This window comes from Fusarium falciforme, chromosome 8 (assembly GCF_026873545.1).
Source record: "Fusarium falciforme chromosome 8, complete sequence".
Taxonomy (NCBI): Eukaryota; Fungi; Ascomycota; class Sordariomycetes; order Hypocreales; family Nectriaceae; genus Fusarium; species Fusarium falciforme.
This window is the reverse complement of record NC_070551.1, coordinates 1268230-1289949: the sequence shown is the minus strand read 5'-3', so window position 1 is coordinate 1289949 and position 21720 is coordinate 1268230. Positions and strand designations below refer to the sequence as shown.

At 52.0% G+C, this 21720-nt stretch overlaps 8 protein-coding genes across 8 annotated transcripts; 2 read left to right on the top strand and 6 right to left on the bottom strand.

Moving 5' to 3' along the window:
* Nucleotides 1-3273: 3273 nt before the first annotated feature.
* NCS54_01024100 (MFS domain-containing protein) lies at nucleotides 3274-5766 on the top strand (the record flags this gene model as incomplete). Its single annotated transcript, XM_053155557.1, has 6 exons — nucleotides 3274-3451; nucleotides 3525-3756; nucleotides 3833-3965; nucleotides 4015-4064; nucleotides 4159-4651; nucleotides 4702-5766. The coding sequence occupies 6 exons, from the start codon at nucleotides 3274-3276 to the stop codon at nucleotides 5764-5766; spliced, it is 2151 nt and encodes a 716-aa protein (XP_053011532.1).
* A 501-nt stretch (nucleotides 5767-6267) lies between these two features.
* On the bottom strand, nucleotides 6268-8626 carry NCS54_01024000 (Hypothetical protein; the record flags this gene model as incomplete). The annotated part of the gene is made up of 4 exons (XM_053155556.1): nucleotides 6268-6972; nucleotides 7027-8145; nucleotides 8208-8453; nucleotides 8513-8626. 4 exons carry the CDS (start codon nucleotides 8624-8626, stop codon nucleotides 6268-6270), a joined length of 2184 nt encoding a protein of 727 aa, XP_053011531.1.
* A 759-nt stretch (nucleotides 8627-9385) lies between these two features.
* On the bottom strand, nucleotides 9386-11803 carry NCS54_01023900 (Zn(2)-C6 fungal-type domain-containing protein; the record flags this gene model as incomplete). The annotated part of the gene is made up of 6 exons (XM_053155555.1): nucleotides 9386-9768; nucleotides 9819-10030; nucleotides 10080-10451; nucleotides 10502-11385; nucleotides 11443-11500; nucleotides 11562-11803. 6 exons carry the CDS (start codon nucleotides 11801-11803, stop codon nucleotides 9386-9388), a joined length of 2151 nt encoding a protein of 716 aa, XP_053011530.1.
* A 1919-nt stretch (nucleotides 11804-13722) lies between these two features.
* NCS54_01023800 (Hypothetical protein) lies at nucleotides 13723-14331 on the bottom strand (the record flags this gene model as incomplete). Its single annotated transcript, XM_053155554.1, has 1 exon — nucleotides 13723-14331. Exon 1 carries the CDS (start codon nucleotides 14308-14310, stop codon nucleotides 13723-13725), a length of 588 nt encoding a protein of 195 aa, XP_053011529.1. The 5' UTR covers nucleotides 14311-14331.
* Nucleotides 14332-14972: 641 nt separating this feature from the next.
* NCS54_01023700 (Hypothetical protein) lies at nucleotides 14973-16621 on the top strand (the record flags this gene model as incomplete). Its single annotated transcript, XM_053155553.1, has 3 exons — nucleotides 14973-16190; nucleotides 16240-16377; nucleotides 16427-16621. 3 exons carry the CDS (start codon nucleotides 14973-14975, stop codon nucleotides 16619-16621), a joined length of 1551 nt encoding a protein of 516 aa, XP_053011528.1.
* Nucleotides 16622-16719: 98 nt separating this feature from the next.
* Nucleotides 16720-18035, bottom strand: NCS54_01023600 (TauD domain-containing protein; the record flags this gene model as incomplete). Its single annotated transcript, XM_053155552.1, has 5 exons — nucleotides 16720-16844; nucleotides 16895-16974; nucleotides 17023-17122; nucleotides 17173-17338; nucleotides 17388-18035. The coding sequence occupies 5 exons, from the start codon at nucleotides 18033-18035 to the stop codon at nucleotides 16720-16722; spliced, it is 1119 nt and encodes a 372-aa protein (XP_053011527.1).
* A 512-nt stretch (nucleotides 18036-18547) lies between these two features.
* NCS54_01023500 (NodB-like proteiny domain-containing protein) lies at nucleotides 18548-19466 on the bottom strand (the record flags this gene model as incomplete). The annotated part of the gene is made up of 3 exons (XM_053155551.1): nucleotides 18548-18705; nucleotides 18754-19118; nucleotides 19168-19466. The coding sequence occupies 3 exons, from the start codon at nucleotides 19464-19466 to the stop codon at nucleotides 18548-18550; spliced, it is 822 nt and encodes a 273-aa protein (XP_053011526.1).
* Nucleotides 19467-20078: 612 nt separating this feature from the next.
* Nucleotides 20079-21635, bottom strand: NCS54_01023400 (ADSL-C domain-containing protein; the record flags this gene model as incomplete). The annotated part of the gene is made up of 3 exons (XM_053155550.1): nucleotides 20079-20726; nucleotides 20782-21290; nucleotides 21338-21635. The coding sequence occupies 3 exons, from the start codon at nucleotides 21633-21635 to the stop codon at nucleotides 20079-20081; spliced, it is 1455 nt and encodes a 484-aa protein (XP_053011525.1).
* Nucleotides 21636-21720: the final 85 nt, after the last annotated feature.

The following is a 21720-nucleotide window of genomic DNA, read 5'->3' as shown; positions in this document are numbered from 1 at the left end:
TTCCTTTTCCTCGTTGACCCTACACTCTTGGCTGTGCTGCCTGCTCTCGTAATTAAATTGTCGCGTTTGTCAAAGTTGTTTCTTGGCTTGCAAGAACCTGGCCGCCTCGTTTTTTTCACCACTGCTAGGTCTCCCTTGATAAGAGCTTCGGTATCTGTATGCGGATTCGGGGTGAGCGGTTGCACCAGCTCTCTGGGAGCAGGAAGCTGGGAGCAGGGGAGAAGGGTGAGACGAGCGCAGCGGCGGCCAGGTATGGAGACAAACTCTCACCTAGCTCCACGAGACGCCAGATGTGGGGAAGACAGGGCCAGGTCGACAAGACACACGTGGAGAACCGATTGGCTCGGTGTGAGACAAGAGGCCCCTGTCAGAGTGAGCGAGAAGAGAAGACAGACCGAGAACTCGGAGGCGCTGAGGGGAGAATGTGAAGAAGCCGATGTCCAAAGAGGTAGGTTGCTGAGGCTGGCTAGAATGCATTCCACACCGGGAAAGGTGATGGAGAGCAACTGATTGGTTGGATCGTTTGATGGCTTCAAGCTGAATGCGTCTTTGCTTTGATGATTTTTGATAAGACCTTGTCGTCCTTGTGTCGACGGCCTCGGGTGGCAAGCGTCGCAGATTGACAAGATTAGCAAACGAATTCAGGCACGGAGCCCGGCAATGCCAGCAAACTTAGATGGAGACCCGTAATACAGAGTGAGTGTAACTTTGGAACATCAGGCGAGCCGCAAGTCATTTTGACCCCTTGATCCATGCTGTGGCAAACTGGGAAGACGGCTAGAAGCATTGTCGAAGACGGAAAAGTGGAGAAGTACGGCGGCGAGTGTTTGAAGTCCTTTTTCTCTTCTCGTGCTGAGTGAATGAATTTGCCCCCCGCCAAAGAGAAGGATGGCAGCCGTTTCACCTGTGTCGATAGCGGATGGGACGTGGTGACGGCTCCCGGCGCCGCCTGTGAAGCGTGCGCTCGACTTGGTTTCAATGCGACAAGGCCTGCACGACCCAGCGACTGGGAGCACAGCAGACAGCTAGGATCGAGCTTGCTGGCCGAGGATCAGACAATCATAACAATGGCGGCGGATCCGTCATTCATCATCATTTGCTTTCTCAGTGATGATGCCATGGGGCGGCGATTGCACGGTCAGCGGGTGTTACGTACAAGCAAATGCCCACTGACTCCGTCGTCGGTGCTTTTTCCCAGAAGCATGGTGTTGAGGGTGTTGAAAAGCACATGCTGACACGGCCATGTGTGTGATGTCGTGTGAGGGGAGCGACAGCGAAAGTATCGCCGCTGTGTCGAATGGCGAGCAGAAGCCATCGCCGATCATTGAAACCACATCGTCATTGACGACACGCAAGCCGGAGATGCATCGATTTTGGTAGATGGTGGTAATAGCTGCTGTCTTAAGCGTCGATCAAGTGCATCGACCAGAGAGGCCGGTTAAATTCCCCGTCGGCGAGATCTGCGAAAAAGCGACTGCGGCGAGATGATGCATGGAGCCTGGAAGGGACATTGATGCGGCATTACGGAGTGTCGTGGATCCATCCATGGATAGAATGAGTCTATCGCTTCTGGAAGCCTTGACAGAAGGAAACCTGACCGAGGCCTGAGGCAGCAAGCCTGATGGATTCATTCTGGAAAAAACAAGGGGGAAGAGGGGCAAGGTTGTCAGACAGGGCGAGCGAGGGGCCTGTCCTCTTGATCAACTCTGATTTTCAACCACCAGACAACGAACGAAATTCGATCAAGTTGAAGCGAACTCACTGTCAGACGCCTCCAAATGATCAAAAGAAGGCTCAAACAGCCTCATCACCCCAACCGCTCTCGCTCATTGGAAAAGCAGCTCCCTGGAAAACGCTCGCCGAGAGACACACAGAGCGACCCTTGAAGTGGGGGGCAGCCCTTCCAGCGTAAGAGGCGGATACTTTCTCCACCAGGGCGAGTTCAGCCACTGGGATCCGTAGGCTTCCCATTGGCTCATTTTCCTTCTAGCGGTCTTTTAGTTGACGACCGGGGTGTGGAGCCGTTCAAGGGTTTGCAGGACAGGGCGGGGCCTCTGGAACGGGCTTCTCGGACAGGGAGCCTTCCTCTACGAGCCTAGCCGTGGTTGAATCCCTGGATCCCTTTGGATGAGATGCTTCGAGCTGGTCATTCTCAGACGGGGTTCCAGCCTATGCTCGATGGAGGAGGTGCATAACAGAACCGCCTGGGTGCCCGGGAGCACGGTGAGCTTGTCTTGTCGGGCCTTTACCTAGGGAGTGACAGGACCTCTCCAGTCATTCGCTCCTGCCCTCCCAGTCCAGGTGCGTGCTGTGGACATCCCCTCCAGTGGGCTCTCAGCGCAATCTCAGTGGTTCGGGGGAAGTCTTAGCGGGTGTGCAGTGGACTTTCCATCTTGCTTCTTCCTCGGCTTCCAGTGGCTTGGCCAGAGATTCCATTGCGGAAGGCGTGCGTGGAAGCGTCCCCACTTGGCTTGGACCTTCTCAAAACCACCACCATGCCATCCCCCATCCGTGGAAGGTACCTGGGCAGGCACGCTATATCCCCCGGCCGCATCCCATCTGTCAGGTATCCCGCCCAAACTTGCCCATCTCGACTCAGGCATTTGCATCCGTTGTCGCTCTGTTTCCTGGGAAAAGACGATACATCTTGTTCCTCTTTATTTCTCCATTCCACTTTAATATACAGAGGAGCCGGGTCTTTTCCCTCTTGATAATACCTTCCGTTCATCGCATCCACCCACGCTTCGCGACAGACGATCCGCGCCCTCCTACGATCTCGGTCGACCCAACATCGCAATCCACCTCGGCGCCGCATCCGAAGAGTCACGGCACTCTCCTCCGTCCCCCATAAGTCGTCACTGGTCTTGTTTTAGGATATCGCTTGGAAGGAGACAAGAGCATTGTGTGTGTTGGAACATCGTTCAGTAACGGCCTCCTCGGCGCTCTCCCGGACCCTGCCGAGTGTTGCGGACCGATTCTGGAGCTTGACTCGGTAGCCTCTAGCCAGACCTAGGCTTTGAGAGAAAGAGGAGGATATTTCGGACCCAGGGCATTCTCAGCAACGGTCGACTTGGTTATTGAAGACGTCACATCCTCTGCATAATCCAGCCTTGGTGTCGATGCTGCCTCCCGAAGGCATCTAACCCACTCAAACGACAAAGTGGAGGGGATCAATATCACCAAACACACATCGACGCACTTTCATCCCGATCAACTCATGTCTTCGATTACGGATATCATCGCTCCCGATATCTACTCGCCATAAATTTCAAAATGCCCGACTACGACGACGATATGCTCCCTCCACCTGCGACGCCTTTACAGGACCGTACCAACGGCGGCAACAACGCATTTCACAACTTCTTTAACGACTTTTCTCACATCTCTGACCCTAACCTACGCCGAAGACTTGCCTTGTCCGAGATTGACAAGGTCCCTTTTGGCGCATACCGTATGTGACATCGGAGTTTCCTATTTCGGGCCAAGTTGCTGTACGCCGAGTACTGACTAAACTTGCAACACAGATGTTCGCGCAGTATTAGTGGCAGGCGTTGGATTTTTTCTCGACTCCTACGACATCTTTGCCATCAACCTTGTAACTGCTCTGCTCGGTGTTGTCTTCTGGGGTGACCCAAACCCCCAGAACGGCTTCAGTGGCAACAATGGATACCTCCCCGACCCGGTGAACCAGGCCTTCAAAGCTTCTACCAGTGCAGGAATCGTCATTGGTATGGTTGTGTTTGGCTGGTTGGCAGAGTATGTAACCCCATGCGTTCAACAGCTCACTTTGGCTTCGTTAGCAGAGGATCAGATATGCTGACAACTCGATTAGTGGCTTTGGAAGACGTCGCATGTACGGTGTCGAATTAGGGATCATCATCCTAGCGACGCTTTGCTGCTGTCTCATCTCCTCAAGCCCAGCGATGGGTTCAACTGGCTTGCTCATCTTCTGGCGGATCATCATGGTAAGCCCTCAAGGTCGGCACCTCTGTCGTCTGTACTGACTAAGGTTAGGGCATTGGCATCGGTGGCGATTATCCACTATCCAGTGTAATTACGTCGGAGTAAGTTATTGCGCTCTGATCTAAACTTTGTGGCTGCCCTAGTCGCCCACGCGATGTCTACGAAGTTGAGTCAAGCTGACTGTTAACCCACTAGATTTTCGCCGACGAGGTGGCGCGGCGCCATGGTGGCTGCCGTCTTTTCCATGCAGGGTCTTGGACAGCTTGTCGCAGCCATCGTGGCCCTTATCACGACCGTCGCTTTCAAGGAATCGTTTATCGGTGCTGCTAACGAGAGCAAATGCGGATACGAATGCCGCCTGGCTGCCGACCGAGCATGGCGAATCATCATTGGAGTGGGCGCAGTACCGGCCTGCATTGCTCTCTATTACCGTATCACCATCCCCGAAACGCCTCGATATACCTTTGATATCGAACACGATGTGGAAAAGGCTGATGCCGATATCAAGGCATATGTGGCGAGTAAATCCAAGGGCTCATTCGATGTGGTACACCAGGTCAGGACAAAACGCATTGCTGGGCGCCATCTCAACGTGCCACGCGCCTCTTGGTCTGACCTTGTCGCCTTCTTCCGTATATGGGCCAATTTCAAGATGCTTCTGGGCACTACATTGTCCTGGTTCTTCTTGGTATGTCTTCGCGTCTACTTGATCATTGACTCGACTAACATCTGCCCAAGGATCTCGCATTCTATGGCCTTGGCCTTAACAACACCGTGGTTCTTCAGGCTATCGGCTATGGCACAGGTGATACGCTTTACAAAAAACTTCACAACCAGGCAGTGGGAATGATCATCTTGACCTGTGCAGGCTCTCTGCCTGGCTATTGGACTGCCATCTTTACTATCGACACCTTCGGTCGCAAGCCACTCCAGGTGATTGGCTTCTTTCTCCTCACCATCCTCTTCTGCATTCTTGGATTCGCATACAAAAGCTTGACGCGAGGAGCCTTGCTTGCCCTATACATCATTGGCCAGTTTTTGTTCAACGCCGGCCCAAACACGACTACGTTTATTGTCCCAGGAGAATGCTTTCCTACACGATATCGATCCACGGGCCACGGAATCTCGGCGGCCATGGGCAAGATTGGAGCTATCATCGCTCAGTGCATCAGCATACCCCTGGTGCGTAAGGGTTCTGCCGAGGATTGTAAGGGTGCCGAATGCTCGCCAAACCTGCACCGTCTTCTCCAGCTGTTTGCCCTGTTCATGCTGTTTGGTACTCTTGTCTCACTCCTGATCCCTGAGACCAAGGGAATGACGCTGGAGGAGCTTTCGGGTGAACCGCGTACGAGTTACAATGCAGGCTGCAATGGTAGCATCAGCCTTGGCTCCCCAAAACTAAGGGCATGGAACCCCTTCCACGGTGGTCAACCTGCAGGATTCTCGTATCCCCGATCGCGACCAGGTCATTTCTCTAAGCATCGAAAGTCGGACCGTGTTGGCATCATGACATCGCCCGAGCTAATGGCAGAGACATCTCGACTTCGACGACCCCGTTTTTGGAGGAGACACCGCAAGGCCAAGTCAAGCAACGGAACGAACGAGATTGCGCTGAGCACTCGCAGCTCAGGAACAACAGACGACGATATCTTCCCGGCAGGTGCTCCGGTGCCCGCTCCGATGAGCCCTCCGCAACCCCCGCCAAGCTGGGGAGCCGGTTGGGGACGGATTGATAGAGGAGGACCGCCGCCGTTATTGAACTCGGTGCAGCTGCAGGATGTCGGCAGCCTGCTTACAAAATAATGCTTGGCATCTACGCCGGTCACGTCCGGTTGACATTTTACTCATGGCGTTGGTTGGAAATGTTGATTTTTAGACAATGATACCTTAGATGTTTGCTTTGCATACTTGTCGAGAAGAAACGACAACCAAGGGGAGGCTTCTTGTGGAACATGAAGCCTTGCTTTTGGACGAATGAATCACGAATACGAAGAATATTCTCTTAAATATTTGTATCCCGGAGACGAGTGAAATATCATGACATGGTTGGGGTCATACAATTTCTCATCTACAGTAAGTATCTATTAATGCCAATGCGCCTTCTAGGTAACTAGCGAATCCATTCCCTGCCATCAGCAAACAAAGCATCTTGAATCTCCAACAAAAGGGTATTATCCCATCACCACCTCTGATCCCAGTGTGAACATCAGCTCTAGACCAGGAAGAAATACACCGTGGAATGGATCTAGTCAACATCTCTGGCTTGTATGGCTGTAATCATGTTATGGGCACCCGCAGTCTCGCTCAGCCACGGAGAATCTTGAGAGCCTCCTTCAAGTTGGCGATGTCAAGAGTCAACTTCTCCCGACGGTCGCGGCTGCACATTTCCTCACCAGCGATGGCTTCAAGGTTCTCGGGCGTCATATGGAGGATAAGCTCCTCAGAGAGTACGGTGAGGGGTCCATTGGGCGAGTATAGGAGGAAGTGGTCGATAACCTGCTGGCAGATGACATCGACGAAGCGGGTCCGGGCAAAGTCGTAGAATGTGTGTAGGACATCATGGATGTTCCGGCAGGTGGATGCGAGGTCGTCTGACTCTCCAAAGCCCTTTTCCACCATCTCCCGGGCCTCTCGACCTGCAGCATGCACCCCGGACTCGCAAGTACTGATCGTCAACTCAATCTGCTTGCCAAGCTCCTCAACATGCGCAAACTTGGTGACGTGAAGCTTCTTGTTGAAGGCGGGGCTGTATGTGATGCTCTTGCCCTCGAACTCTACCTCGAGGAGGAACTCGGTGTGGTCAACAGCACGGCGGTACCGCTCCTGGAGATCATCAACGATGAAGTTCCACAGCTCATCGCGGATGGTGTTGTCAAGGCAGCAGGCGTCGAGGACACTACGGATGAAGTGGTGGACGATGAGGATGGCGTTGGAGACGTGGGCTCGAGCCATGGGAGACCACTTCTTGGACTGCTCCTTGAAGTTGGTGGGGAGCATCTCGCCACCGAACTATGAGACGCGTTAGTAGGAGCGGTTGGTATCGCAGGTTTGGTTGAGACTTACAGTTCCAAGCTCGTAGCCACGCGATGAGCGGTACTCTTTCTCGATGAAGGCCAGAATATCATCTTCCGGGTCAGGGCAGCAGTAGGCTTCATGGAGGATGCTATCCCCCAGTTCCTGTTCTCCCACCAGCGGAATCACAAAGGTCATTTCATCATCGTACAGGTCGTCTCGAATAGTCAGTTGACTCTCAACGTCGGAACCACCAGAAGAACTCCCTTCGCTGTCCTTCTCACCGGGCGGCTGGAAGTTTCTCGTGTGACCCTTGTCAAACACAACGTTGGCGAAGGCTTCGTTGATCTCCCGGATGCGTGTGATGAGCCTCAGCTCTTCCTGTTCGTGGAAGATCTTGTTGCGCGAGTAGTAGGCGTCCAGACCGCAGTTCTTGATCTGGGTAAAGCGCGAAGCGATGCGTCCGAGGTAGACGCGCTGCTGTTCAGTGGTGCTGCGCGACTCTCCCATGTTCTCCAGAAGCGCCTCGTTCTTCTTGAGCATCGTCATCAGGTCACTGCGCACCTTGGGAAACTCGCTCTTGATGCGGTCCATTAGTAAGTGCTGAAGGCGAGCCTTGAGAGCTGGGATACCAAGACGGTCCGCCGGAAGCTTGCTCCAAGGTGCCTCTCTGAAGAAGTTCTCCTCCTTGAGGTTGCGCTCCTCAGCGCTCGAAGAAGTGTCGTCAGCACCTCGGTTTTTGACCACGCAGTAGCCCAGGACAAGATCTCGGCGGTTCCCGTTAACAAGGTTGACGACAACGGCCTTGGTAGCTTGCTCAACGGCAAGGTCAGGCTTGGTCAGGACGCCCAGTGTTCGTTTGCCCTCCGGGTCAACCTCCTTGGCGAGGGTCAAGATCTTCTGATTGGCAATGTCGCCAGTGCAAGGGACCACGGCAAGAATAATGGTGCGAGACTCCTTGATGTAGTTTCTCACCATGTCCTTGACTAGATCGATGTCTTCCTTTGTCGTGACGCCAGGGGTGACGTTCTCAAACATTCCGGGGACGTCAATGACAGTCAAGTGGTCTTCGTTCGGTCCACTGATCTCAACACGGAGGATATCTCGGCTGAAGGCAGAGCCAGTCGAGTCTTCGTCAGATCCAGACTTGATGCCCATCACCTTGGCCGCCTGGTTCAGGATTTAGTCAGAGATGTTTTCCAAGAGGGGATGGACTGGGGTGTGTAACGTACATCCACAAAAATCTGGGCAAACTCTTGGGCGTTGAGGTCCTTCGTCTCGCGGCGAAACTTTTGGGCCTCTGTGTTGTTCGGATCCGCGGGTTGGATCGAAATGACAATGTTCTTTGTCTCCTCGCGACGACAGATGATCTCTGTGGCGTGGCGGGTGCATAGTGTGACGGAGCGCGGGAAGTGGAAGCCGGTGAGAGACTCGAGGACACTCGACTTTCCAGCGCTCTGATCACCGACTACGACCATCTATAAGAGTGTTAGCAAGTGCGTGCAAGCGTCATCCCGCGCGCGCAAAGGGAACTGACCTGAGGAAGAGAGACAAGGTTAGAAATGCCCAGCCCTCGGAGCCTGTCCATCTTGTCGAGGAGGACGCGGTTCCCGAGGCCCACGCTCGACTTGATGGGCTTTGAAAGTGCCATCTGGATGACTGGGGAGTGGTTTTCTTGGTGTACAGGTCTCTTTGAGTTATTGCTCAGTAGCACGTTGTGGTAAGTCGTGATGAGGGTGAGAAGGACCAAGAGGAGGAGGATGAGAGGTGAAGGAAGAGAGAAGAGGAGAAGGAGTTTCGTGAATTATGTATGTGCGCTCACCTCCCTAAGACTTGGGATAAAACCTTTTGGCAAGGCACCCTGATGGAAAGATGGGATCCCGTGGAAGGTGAAGGAAGAGGTCGTCGGTCTGTTGCAGTGCTCGCCAGTGATGGCCGACAGTGAATCACAGCCACTTCAACGCTTCACAGCCCCAGGGGACCCGGGCCAAGCAAGGCTTGGTACGTACGAATAGATAACCCAGTACGGGCAGGCAATTGCCTTTGCCTCATTGCTTGCAACATGGGTGAACAAGCTGAGAGTGATAGGCAGATTGTAGATGTGATAAAGAGCCAACGACACTGCCGCAATGCAACAAGTATATGGCTGTGGCCAATCGCTTGTAGTAATTGAATTAAGGAGCAAGGAACGCAATGCTAAATGATCTGGACTCAAAGCATAAGGTAACATCTGTTGGTTGATGTCAAGCTGCGCCTCGGCCGCCTGGGTTGGCCAACTAAGCCACCAACGCGAGAGGCATCCGGTTTCACATTACGGTGAGCATAATTGAAGTGTAAAAATGAATCGCTTAATATTTGCTTGGGTATCTTGACGTCGCTAAAAGAAAATTCCTATCCATTTCCCATCCGATTACCACAGCGAGACAATTTCGCTCACGGGCATCCCGCATCCTGATGCCAACCCCTGCTCCCTGTTATACCAGGCCTCGAGCACCTCCAACTCCACAGCCCCGGGGTTCTCAGTCAAGTTAGATAGAACAGGTCCAACCGACTTTGACTCAAGTGCCGGATCCAAGACGCCTGGTGAAGATGCACCCCTTGACGGAGGCTGCAGAGCCGTCTCCAAGGCGTGAATGAACTTCTCGGCCAGGGGGTGATGGGAGGTCATGTATTGTCTGGCTGTTACGAGGCATCGTCTGACCTCGTCGTTGATTGGGTTTGGGTTTGTGACAAAGTCTCTGAAGAGAGGGTGTTTGGAGAGCATAGTGAGAGTCATGCCTATTATGCAAAGAGCTGAAAGAAGGTTAGCAAGGGTTTTTGGGATTGGGAGCGTAGGAACTTACAGATTACAGCATGGCTCTCAGGGGGTCCGTCAAAGGTAACCAGTCTCCTCTCTCGATTCATGATATCCTCCAGCTCAACGCTCGCAGCATAGCACGACTCAAAGAGTCCACTGAGCATGGATCTGGCCACCATAGACGCTGGTTGGCTGGCATGGCTACTAACGAGCTTCATGATTGCTGCTCGAGATATAAGAGCCTTGGTTTCCAAATATCTTTGAGGATGTTAGTTAAGAATTTATTACGGAAATTATTCAAGCATACCTCATGCGGAGAAGAGTAGCTTGGCGGCGGAAAACAGCCTCGGTTTGTGTGCAGGGGAACTTGAGGCGAAGATGCTCAGGGAGGGCAGCTTGCCACTCCTCGAGCACGCAATCGAGATTCAAGGCAGTTCCAAGGATTTCTGAGATAGACTGCTTGTTTCCCGCTCTTTGGTTGAAGTAGGCATCCTGGACTGGCTGCAGCACCGTGTCGGAGAGCTTTAGCACCTGAGTGAAGAAAGAAATCCTTGATGGGGCATTGGAGGGCTGCTCTCTGTGTGGGTTGTGCGGCACAGTCTCGAGATATTCGTCGTCGATTTCTTGAGGCAAGGTTCCAAAGTTTGCGGGCGTTTGGCTTCCAGGGGAGTTTTGTGTCCTAGGTTGATTGTTAGCAACTCACCAACCATGCAACTTCATAAGACTCACCGAAGAAACAGTGCACAAGCGCACCAAGTCCTCCTACGTTCCTCAAGCTCAGCCTGAGATTTTCCTGGAAACTCCACATGAAGCATCATGCCTTCTGCCAGCCGATGCGCCATGCCCGTCAACATCCAACTCTCCTGGCCCATACCCATCCGTCGAAGGAAGCGCCCGTGGATAATCAGAGCCTGCACAACAGGGAGAGATGCTACGGAGAGCAAGTCGATAAGGAGAAGAGGCCTCGCTTGCTGATGGAACTCGTACGCGTTCGAGGTTTGCGACGTGGTTGATTCCGCGGGTGACTTTGTTAGTTGACCAATGGCGAGCATGCCGAGGAGAAGAGAGTAGGTCGCGGCGAGTTCCGTTGCCTCCTCTAGTGGAATATCACGACGGTAGCGTGAATTGGCGACGGCGATGAGCCGATGGTAGCGTTGGTAAAAGGTTGGACGGTGAACAGCAGGTAGAGTGATCCAATCGACATCAAAGTACTCGGCAAGCAACTCGTCCATGAGGTCCGTTGGCGGGAGGGAGATCTTTTCGAGCATGAGAGCCGCCTTGACGTTGGAAGAGTAGGAGCCAAAGGAGGAAGCCTTGACATGCGAGGCTTCTTCAAGATCATCGGTCAATGGAGGGCTGGCGCCCATGTGGTGAGGGTGGGAGTAGTAGCCGGCAGGTTCCTGGGCCATGGGAAGAGAGCCGGCTCCGGCTGGGAAGCCAGAGAGGGGATAGCTAGAGTCGCCATGGATTGGTGGGAGGAAATGATCCAGAGGCTTTACAGGTCGTGCAGGCTGCTCGGAGACTGCGCCGGGGGAGCTGGATTGCTTCCTCCAGACGTCATCGTGTGAGGGCGTAGTTGCGGCAAAGGCATCTCGGCCCTGGACAGCGAGTTCCTATAACAGGGGTAAGTCAACTATGCGACAGTGTTAGTTGACAAGAAGGAAACCTACGAGCTGCTTTTCCTTCTCCTCGAGTTCCTGGACCCTCTTCTGAAGGGCGCGAATGTAGCTTGATATATCAGATCAGCCCCGACGTCCATGATACGATGTCCGGCCCGTCAAAAACTCACCTCCGCGACGAGGCAATGGAGCCTTCGTGCTCAATCTCGGGGTACACACACTGATCAGCACCGAGTCCTCGCCTGCAGCAAGAGTCGCACACGGGACGCGCTCCGTCGCAGCGAATCTTGCGGTCGCGACACTCTCGACAGGCGAGCGACCTCGCCTTACAAGGCCGGCCGGCTGCCGAACGCCGGGCGGGAGCCGCCGAGGATCCGCCGCTTGCCTTTGAGGTAGTGCTGGTCCTGGTCATGGCTGTTTGAGTAGAGGAGGAAGAATCATGTAGTGTAGTGTAGAAACGGGTCGTCGGAAAGAGTGGAAGAGCTGCGTTTGATTAATTCTCGGGGATTGGAGGGAAGAGGGGGCTGTTGGATCAACTCCGAGGAGGACGGGAAACTGGAATCTCGATTTTTTTTCTCTGGTTACTCATTCGTGAGGTTGGGTTTGTCTGGTTGAGCGAGCCGGCCGCCGAGGGTGGCGGATCGGCGGGCTACGGATGTCGGACTGTCGGTGGGCGGACGGGCACGCCGGAATAAGGGGGGTGTGCGTTAGGGACAACTGTCCAGAAAGGGAAGAAGGGCACGAGACGTGATGTTTTAAAGTATAGAATAGACGATGCTGTGAAGAAGAGAAGGAGCTGCGACGCTCTCACTCGCATCTCGCAATATCTCATCTCGAGATGTCCATTTAGTGTTGCCGATTCTCGAGATTGAGAATGGATACATACAGGTTCCCGGGTCTCAGGTCTCGACGGGCATCGGTCGTCGGCTATCCCCATTGGCGTTTTTCGTGTGTGGCCCCCCCGTCTTGCGTCCTGTCAACTCCCCGGTTTCCCCGATATCCATCGCAGCAAGGGGCTTGTGTCATGGATCTAACCCGGATCAGATGGGAGGGCATTGGATTGGATCCAGTATGGCGGGATTGGGAATAGCCTCAGGCAGCGAGATTGATGAACCCCCACAGAATGACTCCACCAGGTTCCTGGGCTCAATTCTTTAATGTTACTGCGTGAATAACTTCAGGTTCGCCTAGTTATGCGTAGTCCAGTGATACTTCCTCTGAAGGCATCTCCAAGACACTGACTGTCAAAGTCTCGTCTCGCCAAGTCCCCGACATGCAGACGGAATAGCGTGCTCCGTCCCACCAATAGCCCCCAAGAGGCGACATTCACATTCCACTCCCCCCGAAAGAGGATCACGCTATTCCCGGCTCGTCGCTTCGGCTCTCGCCCCGAGTTCCGCCTAGGATCAGCAACTATCGCTCTAGACCCGTTGCTCATGCGACCACCCGAGCTCCCCGTGACCAGCGCCATCTCCCCGCTGAGCTTCTGGGCTCCTCCCGCGGCCGGTGCTCGGTGGGCGATATCCACTCAGCCATGGTGGTTACGCAACGACACGCGACAGTGGACATGGACGTCGTCTTCAAAAGGTGCCAGTTGACGTGTCAGTGGTGTTTAACGTATCTTTTCCCACCAGCTCAAGCGCCGTCTGGATGTCGTAGAGCTTTACTCGCCGGAGACCAGTAGCCGTGGAGACGTAGTGTCCCTTCACGAGGAAGTGCTTGACGCCGTATTTAAAGCAACTGTCTTGCATGAGACCAGGGACAGGCAACAGCCAAAGGAGCTGCAGCAGTCGTGCCTTGTGGTGGTCAAGGTCTTGCAACTGTACCCATCGACTTTGATGCTAGTGATGCCGTGGATGAGGTTGGGGCTGTGAGAGATGGTATATCCAGAGAAGTAAAAAATCTCTCTGAACAGCTCGGCAGGGAGCATATCCAGCTTCCCGAGTGAGTGTCGTCGTGGCTCACCTGCATGTAGATCACTGTCAAGAGGGCAACGCGTCCTCGACCATTCGTGATGAGAGAATGCAACAGTTTAATCTATTCTCATTGTCAAATGTTCTAAGATGCTTGTGGTGACCTTTGCGCTGGATCTTAGACCTTCATGGAGGTGCCCCAAAGCCAATAGCACAGGGCTGTCACTCACTGTTCACCACCTTTACTCCAAGTCCACTATCTTGTTCGGAAGTCCCCATAGCGCCGCTGTCTTAAAAAATATTCACGGCATTTTTGCTGAGTTCCGGAGCTGCCCTGCTAGATAATCTGAAGCATATTGGCCAACTTCTAGTCGCTTAATAGCCAGCAACATGGCCTTGATACTGGCCACTCACCCACTCAACCGGCAATCTGCTTCAAGACAAGGTCTCGATTCGCCTCTGGACTGCCCGTCGAATCCAACACGATGGAGTTGCTTTCAGGGCGACACGGGCTCTCAATCCATTTCTTGAAGACCGCCCGAGAATCCTCGCCTACACGAGCGCTGCTCGCGGCGACCGGGGGACAATCGACGGCGGTTCGCTGACTCTTCATAGGGTCCCGCGTGCGCAATCTTTCGTCCAGCAAGTCGATGTCCTCGACTTTACACTCCACGTACCAATAAGTAAAGCCCTGCTGCTCGGCGAGGGCTGAACCCCGATCGAGAACCTCTTGGAAGTTGCAGGTACTGTCCACGATGACGCTGAGTCCCTGCTTCATGAAATCCTCCGCGAGTCTCCATTGAAGATTATAGGCGCGTTTTGCTACTTGGTCGAATGGAACGTCGCTGTCTCCAAGGAGCGAGGATCTCAAGACATCGTGGTCAATGACAACCCCGCCGATTGACTGCCGCAGTAGTCTCGCTATCGTGCTTTTGCCAGAGCCGGGCGCACCAGACATTTGTATGAGTAATTTTTGGGCTCTTTGCGAACCTTGGTCGAGTGTCATAGTGTCTTGGCGAGGTGACGCTATGATCGTGGTTGGGAGTGTTGCCTCTGATGTTGTGAGTTGGGAGAGGCCAAGTATTCTCCAATGGTGTTGAGAAATTGTGCTCTCCGATTGGTTGAACACGCGAACTGCAGGTCAAGTACAGTACAGTAGGCCCTGTGCGTCTCTTACAGAAGCAGCTTTGAGACATGGCAGAAACCCTCCCCCGGCAATCTACGCCCAATAGCGAGGGGCGGCTCAGGGAACTACTCATGCACAGCCCGGTCTTTGGTCCATCTATCAATTTTAATAGTATCCTTCTATAATGTTCATCAGATGCATTGATGTGGCTTCGCATCTCGACAGCCAGTGACTGGTTGCGACCAGTACACCATAGATATCGCACGACTAGGAGCCACCACAGCTTCTCGCAAGAGCAACGGTATCATTACATACCAAAGACAAATCCTCCACCATCTTATATAAACCCACTGACACGATGATCTCGGCTCCCCGCATTAGACAATAATCCAATGTAATTGGTGCCCAGAATTGGAGTACACCAGAGTGAGATGGAGTGTCGGATCTCCACACGGGACCACACGGGAAGGGCTTCTTTTAAAGTGGTCGCATATCCCAATTAAACAAATCAGTGTAAGACATGTTTCCCATTCGTAGACAATATGGCGGCCCTCATTTATCTTGTACCCCTGTGCTCTCTGGCACTGGTGGTCGCACTCAAGGTTCTGTCTCGTGTCTATCAAGCCCTCTTCTCTCCCCTCAAGAATGTCCCCGGACCTACTCTAGCGCGCTTCACCGATTTATGGTACCTTAATCGAGTATCGCGAGGACACTTTGAACGCGACAACATCAATCTTCATCGTCAATACGGTCCCATCGTTCGCTATGGACCCAATCGATATAGCTTCAACCACCCCGAGGCAGCTCAGATCATTTACGGTGTTGGCAAAGCTGACAAGTTTGCCAAGTCCTCCTTCTATCGGGCATTCACTACTCCCGACCCTAACCAGCCGTCTATCTTTGCCCATGAGAACATCAAGGAACACTCTCAGTTGCGAAGGCTCTACCAGAGCACCCATGCCATGTCGGCGTTGATCTCATATGAAGACTTTGTGGACGAATGTGCCAATCTGTTCGATCAGAGACTCCGAGAGATGGCTGCGGACCCAAACTCTACAGAGAGCAAACCGTTGGTCGATATGGGTCACTGGTTCCAGTGCTATGCCTTTGATGTCATCAGCATGATCACATACTCGACAAGACTAGGCTTCCTCGATCAAGGCATGGATATAGCCGGCATCATGGCCTCCTTGGAAGGGTTCCTGGCCTACGCGTGCAGGGCTGGCATCTTCTCCTGGATTCATCCCGCTTTATTCGCCATCCGTAACTGGTTTGCTGGAAATTCTGGCACTGGGATACAGTATGTCATCCAATTTACGGAGCGATGTATGAAGGAGCACCAATCCAAGCCCAAGAACCTAGACATTGAGAATGAAGACATCCAACGGATGGACTTTCTCTCCAAGTATGTGGCCCGGCACCGAAAGGACCCAGATACATACGACGCTTGGTATGTCCTTAGTGGATGCGCATCAAACATGACGGCTGGATCAGACACCACGGGCATCAGTCTCTCTGCGATTCTATTCTTTCTCATGAAGAACCCAGAAGTAACTCAGAAGCTCCGACAAGAAATTGAGCAACACCAGCAGCGAGCAGCAGACCCCAGGCACTTTAGTTTCAAGGAGACTCAGGACATGGAGTATCTCCAAGCTGTGCTGAAGGAGGGCTTGAGGCTGCATCCTGCAACAGGGCAGCCTTTGGAACGAGTGGTTCCCAAAGGCGGCGCAATGATTGCTGGGCAATTCTTTCCAGAAGGGGTAAGCAGGTTTGGTCTTCTCTCAGTAGTGCATTTACTAATATGACTAGACGATTGTGGGCGTCAACACTTGGGTAGAGCACGTCAACTCGACAATCTTTGGTCCTGACGCAGATGTATTCCGCCCTGAGCGCTGGTTAGAAGGCGACAAGCAAAAGATAGATGCCATGAACCGTCACTGGATGCCGGTAAGTAACTACCTCTTCCCTGAGATAATATGGCTGACTGTCCGTCAAGTTTGGCATGGGCGCAAGAACATGCATTGGGAGACATATTTCTACTATGGAGATATCCAAGTTGATACCACGAATTATTCGTGACTTTGACTTTTCGTTCCCTAATAATAACTTTAACGTGGCGGAGTTGGAGACTCTGAACTACTGGTTTGTCAAGCCGAAGGGATTCAAGGTGTATATCAAGGCTCGCAAATAGTGGAAGATTGATTCATGTACAGTATCGAGGACGATGAATCTGGGAACGAGTTAAATCGTTGCTATAAAGCCTAAATTCCAAATGGATTGCTAAACTAATCAAGCGGGTGTTTCAAGTGTAGGCTTCGAATTTGCTCCTCCATCACCATTGACTTCTTTCTTTGCGGCAGATCGAAGTCTCGCCTCACGCTCAGCACGTCCTTCACTGTTCGGGTCATAGTAGGCTGCCAAGAACCGTTAGTTGGATGCAGATAATCGTGCCTTATTGACTCACGCTTCTCTCCAAAGACTGTTGTTCGGATTCCTCGACGAGGCGTCTCGTAGGTTCCAGGAATTACACGGTGAAGAACACATCTGGAGCTTGTGAGTACTAGAACTAGAACGGTTTACTTGGAATCATACCGGTTGTCCCACATAGCCACAGAACCCACAGTCCACTTCCATCTAACATAGTGATCATCGGCGGAGTGAAGATGGTAGGCAAAGAAGTCGAGAAGCTTGTCTAGTAGCAAATGAGTGTCTGAAAGCCTGTGTTGATTTTGGTTTGCTTACCCGACTCCACCTTTTTCAACTCGGCAAACCCGGTTACAAAGCCTGGGTTCACATTGACAGCCTTTAGTCCAGTGACTGGATGAGTCCGCACAGCTGGATGATGAGTATCGATGGGTGGACGATTCGGCCCTGTTCCCCAAAGGTCGAGAATAGTGTCATATTGCAACTGCCACGATGTTAGTGTAATGTTTCTTTCAAGTATGAATCATACATACTCGTGAAGTGTGAACAGCGTGAAGTCCCTCAACGAATCTCTTCATGGCATCGCTCAGAGTATCATAGAGTCCATAACCCGAAATCCACGCAGTATCGCCCCCAACTTCAGGATGCTCCTCCATACGGAGAAGAGAATAAGAAGGAGGATTGATTTCAAAGGAAGTGTCTGCGTGAAAGTCACCCGATGGCCAGGGCGTGTACTTGGCGATCTCTCGGTGATCCTGTGTGCTCCCTCGAATCACAACATGCTTGACATCTTTCTGCGCAGGATGACGGTCGAGAATACCGTAGTGCTCAAACAACTTGACCTGCTTCTCAGTGTCAAGGTCCTGGTCCCTGAAAAATACAACACCCCGCTCATTGACCAAAAGGGCGAGCTCATCTAACTGCTGAGGCGTCAACTGCGACAGCTGAACGTTCTCCAGAACCGATCCAATAGATTCTGTAAGGTCCGTCTTCTTGGCCACGGAGAACAGAGCCTTCTTTTCGGGATCTGCAAAGTGCGCTCTGTCACGGGGAGGCGTGATTTCCTCGCGCAGCGGCTCAGGAGGGGTCCAATCTTTGATCTTGGCGTTGAAGTGAGGATGGATGGTGATCGGGAACCCAGAGTCTGGGGAGACGTGCTTTCGAGATTCTAGGTGAGCCATTTTGAGAAGAGGCAAATTTGAAGGTTGTTGTCAACTGTTTCTTCGAATTAGACTTAAGCTGTCACTTATATCACACTCTTCGGCTATGTGAGCCCGTTTTCATCATTCTACGAAAGATTGCGCACACATGCGAGGTCATGATAGCGAGTTCCGGCTCGGATTGGTTCGTCGTGTAGCCATACAATACAAGTTTAGCTTATCAATCATTTCGATGCGGGGGATAAAGTGAATGAGTTGATATTCTTGAGTATTGTGCCATCGCGCTTATCGGCTTTTCATCTTCGCCATTTGTTGTCGAGTAATATGACGTGCATTGCGAGATGGATTGCGTCAAGCACTTGACCAATCGCCACAACTTCAAACCATTGGAGACCTCATCTGCTCTTCGTCTCATGAAATTACTGATCTGGAGACTTTTTATAGGGGATGAAATGGTAGACTTGAGTTTTGTCAACTTCGCTTTTTCCAATGCTGGCAATGATATCAAGATCCCCTCGTTCATCCACGCAAATCTACTCGGACCAAGTAAACTTGTTGGCTTCCCAAATATTATACACGTTCCAGTCCTTGGTTGTCTTTGAGTGATCTTTTACCAAATACTTAACCACAGAACGCGAATTCCGGTACCAGTTCTTCTTGGGGTCTCCAAGACATTCTCCAATCGTAACGGCTAAGAAGGTGTAAGATTCAAGTTATCCATGATAAGAAGAAAACTCACCCCGTTTCCCACTTTGAAGAAGTTGCTTGATGACCAACGGCACCAGATTCATAACCGTATTGCGGTGAATATCATGCATCAGAACCATGGAACCTCCATTCCACAGCCTGGTCGAGAACAGTCCCAAAGATTGTCCCACCGCATGAGGTGCATTGTGCTGCCAGTCAAGAGTATCAATATCGGTATCAATGACGTGGTACCCAAGTTCGCCCAGGACTTTCAGGGTCTGGCTGTTGTAGCTCAAGAACGGCGGACGCATGTAGATGGGGAATTTGCCGAGGATTTTGATGAACTCGTTCTCCAGCTTGGTCATTTCTAGCTTGATATTGGCCTCGTCGAGATTTGCTAGGTTTGGATGGCCGTAGCTAATCGTTTGTCAACATGGGCATCAACATAAGATTTCAAAGGACATACGTGTGCGAGGCAACTTGATGCCCTTCTTCAACCATTCGAATGATAGTGGAGCGATGATCCTGAATGTTTGCCCAGTTTTTTCCGTTGACAAAGAAGGTAGCATGCATATCAGCTTCGGCAAGGAGGTTCAAGAGTAGATCTGTGTAATAGAATGGCCCATCGTCAAAGGTGAGTGCAACAACATCTTTCTGAGTGCAGCTGTGAATAGCAACACCGATGGGAATGGCTTTCTGACTTTGTCCCCACCAAGCAGCAGCAAATTGCAGGCTGCACAAGATGGCAGCCAGAATCAAATGCATGGTAGGCAGGCCAGCTCCATGAAGAGTTTGAAGATACAAATAGGGGTGGAACATCCCTAGTAGGGATCAACAGCCTCAACATATAGCGCAGCATCTCAACTAGGCTATTGACCCTAGCGATCTACTCTATGATGGGCTTTCGACGCCTCAAGAAAGCTTTTCTTCAAAAGGACCGTCTCCTAGATAACAATATATGCAAAGTGTTGGCCACTTCTATCTCCCTGGCCATCATCCAAAACAAACTCCAGCCATCAATGTCCACCATTTGGCAGTGTGGTGCGCTGTTTAGCCCAATGGCCAATGCTAATGACAGGTGGCTTGGCAGTTTACAGATTGAAGTGCATAGATTACGAGACTTTGCTTGTCCTGAAGATAGGGGCTTGCATTTGGGCAAACAATCATGGGATGGCCGCTTTAATCCATTGTAGTTATACAATCGCTTGATATCTTATTGTTGGAAAGCAGAAATGCATGCTTTGCTTGCCGAGTCGAATTCTTTCGGACTACTCTTTTTATTATCGTGCTCCATAGGAGGTAGTCAAGACTCTATTCTTTATAGTAATCAATTCAGTGTCCCTATCTGTTTTCATGTCTCATACATCCAAAAGTCCTTCAATGATGACCATTCGTCGTGCCATTCGTTGTCCCATTCGCCACACCATTCGTCACACCGTTCGTCTTACCATTTATCTTCCCATTCGTCTTGAAACTCTCAGAGGACGAAGCCAACAGCTCATCCACCATGAGCTGGCAACAACCTAGATACTGGCTCGGGTCGCACAACGATGACAGCTCCTCAGAAGACAAGTGTTTTGTGACTTCCGATACCTTCTCCAGTGCCTCAAGCAACGAAGTATTCCTGTCCAACGCTGACACACAAGCCCCGTAGACAATCTCGTGTGCTTCCTGTCGGCCAACATACACAGCCAACTTCATCATGACAGCTTCAGCGACAATGAGGCCCCTTGTCGACTCAAGGTTAGCCTTCATGGCATCTTGATTGACCTGCAGACCAGAGAGTGCAAAGTTGGCTTGATGAAGTGATCCAACCGCCGAGATAAAGGCCACCGGCAGCGCTGCCCACTCCAGGTGCCAAGGGCCCGAGGCTCGCTCAAAGTCTGATATCATGGCGTCTAGCACGAGTCCTGCTTGTGCCCTGAGGATCTTGGACTGGGCTAGGATTATCTCGCTCGAGATTGGGTTTCTCTTTTGGGGCATTGTTGAGGACGCTCCTCGATGAGGCACGAATGGCTCAGCAACCTAACAAGAACACGGTTAGCCAGCTGTCCAAAGGCGTATCGATCTAAAAACTCACCTCGTTCAGCTCGTTCGAGGACATCATGATCAAGTCGAGGGCAATCTTGCCGAGTGACCCTCCAACCAACGCCAAAAAGTTGACAACTTCTGCAGTGGTATCTCTGGCAACATGCCAAGTGATTACTGGGTCACGGAGACCCAAGATAACTGCCAGCCTCTTTCGCACTCGGATCCCGCTGTCTGATGTGCCCAAAGAAGCCAGAGTGCCGGCCGCACCACCAAACTGCACGAGCAGACAGCGCTCCTTGATCTGCTGCAGGCGTTCGGCGTGACGTCGTAGTCCAGCAAGCCAGACGCCACATTTGTAACCAAACGTAATAGGTAGGGCGTGCTGCAGATGTGTTCGACCTGCCATGGATGTGTCGCGGTACTTTGATGTCATGGATTCGAGGATGCTGATAGTCTCGTTGAGTTGACGCTCTACAATTACGAGACCTTCCTTGATCTGCAGTTGAGATGCCAAGTCCATGATATCTTGTGTAGTGGCACCCCAGTGGATGTATCCAGCTTAGAGAATGTCAGTTACCAGTCTCATGCCAAGGAAGCCCACTTACCCTCTTGGTGAGGAACCCATGAAGCCATCTGCTCCACAAGGCCAAGGATGGGGTATCCTACAATCTCAGCCTTCTGTGCCAGCAACGGCCAGTCTATCTTGGAGACATCACTGTGCTTTTGAATGACACTAGCAGTGCCTTGGGGAATGACTCCCTCGTCTTCCTCAGCCCGAGCGAGAGCGCATTCTGCTTCGATGAGCTTGGAAACGTATGACCGCTCAGAAAAACACTCTCGAATCTCTTCGGTTCCGAATGTGTTTCCAAAGAGGGTCGAGTCAAAGACAGTTGCGGCAGCCATGATGATAATTGGTCATGCAAGTGCTTTGGATCAAGAATAGGTATAGAACCAAGGTCCAACACCGGTCATACGGGAGTCGACATTT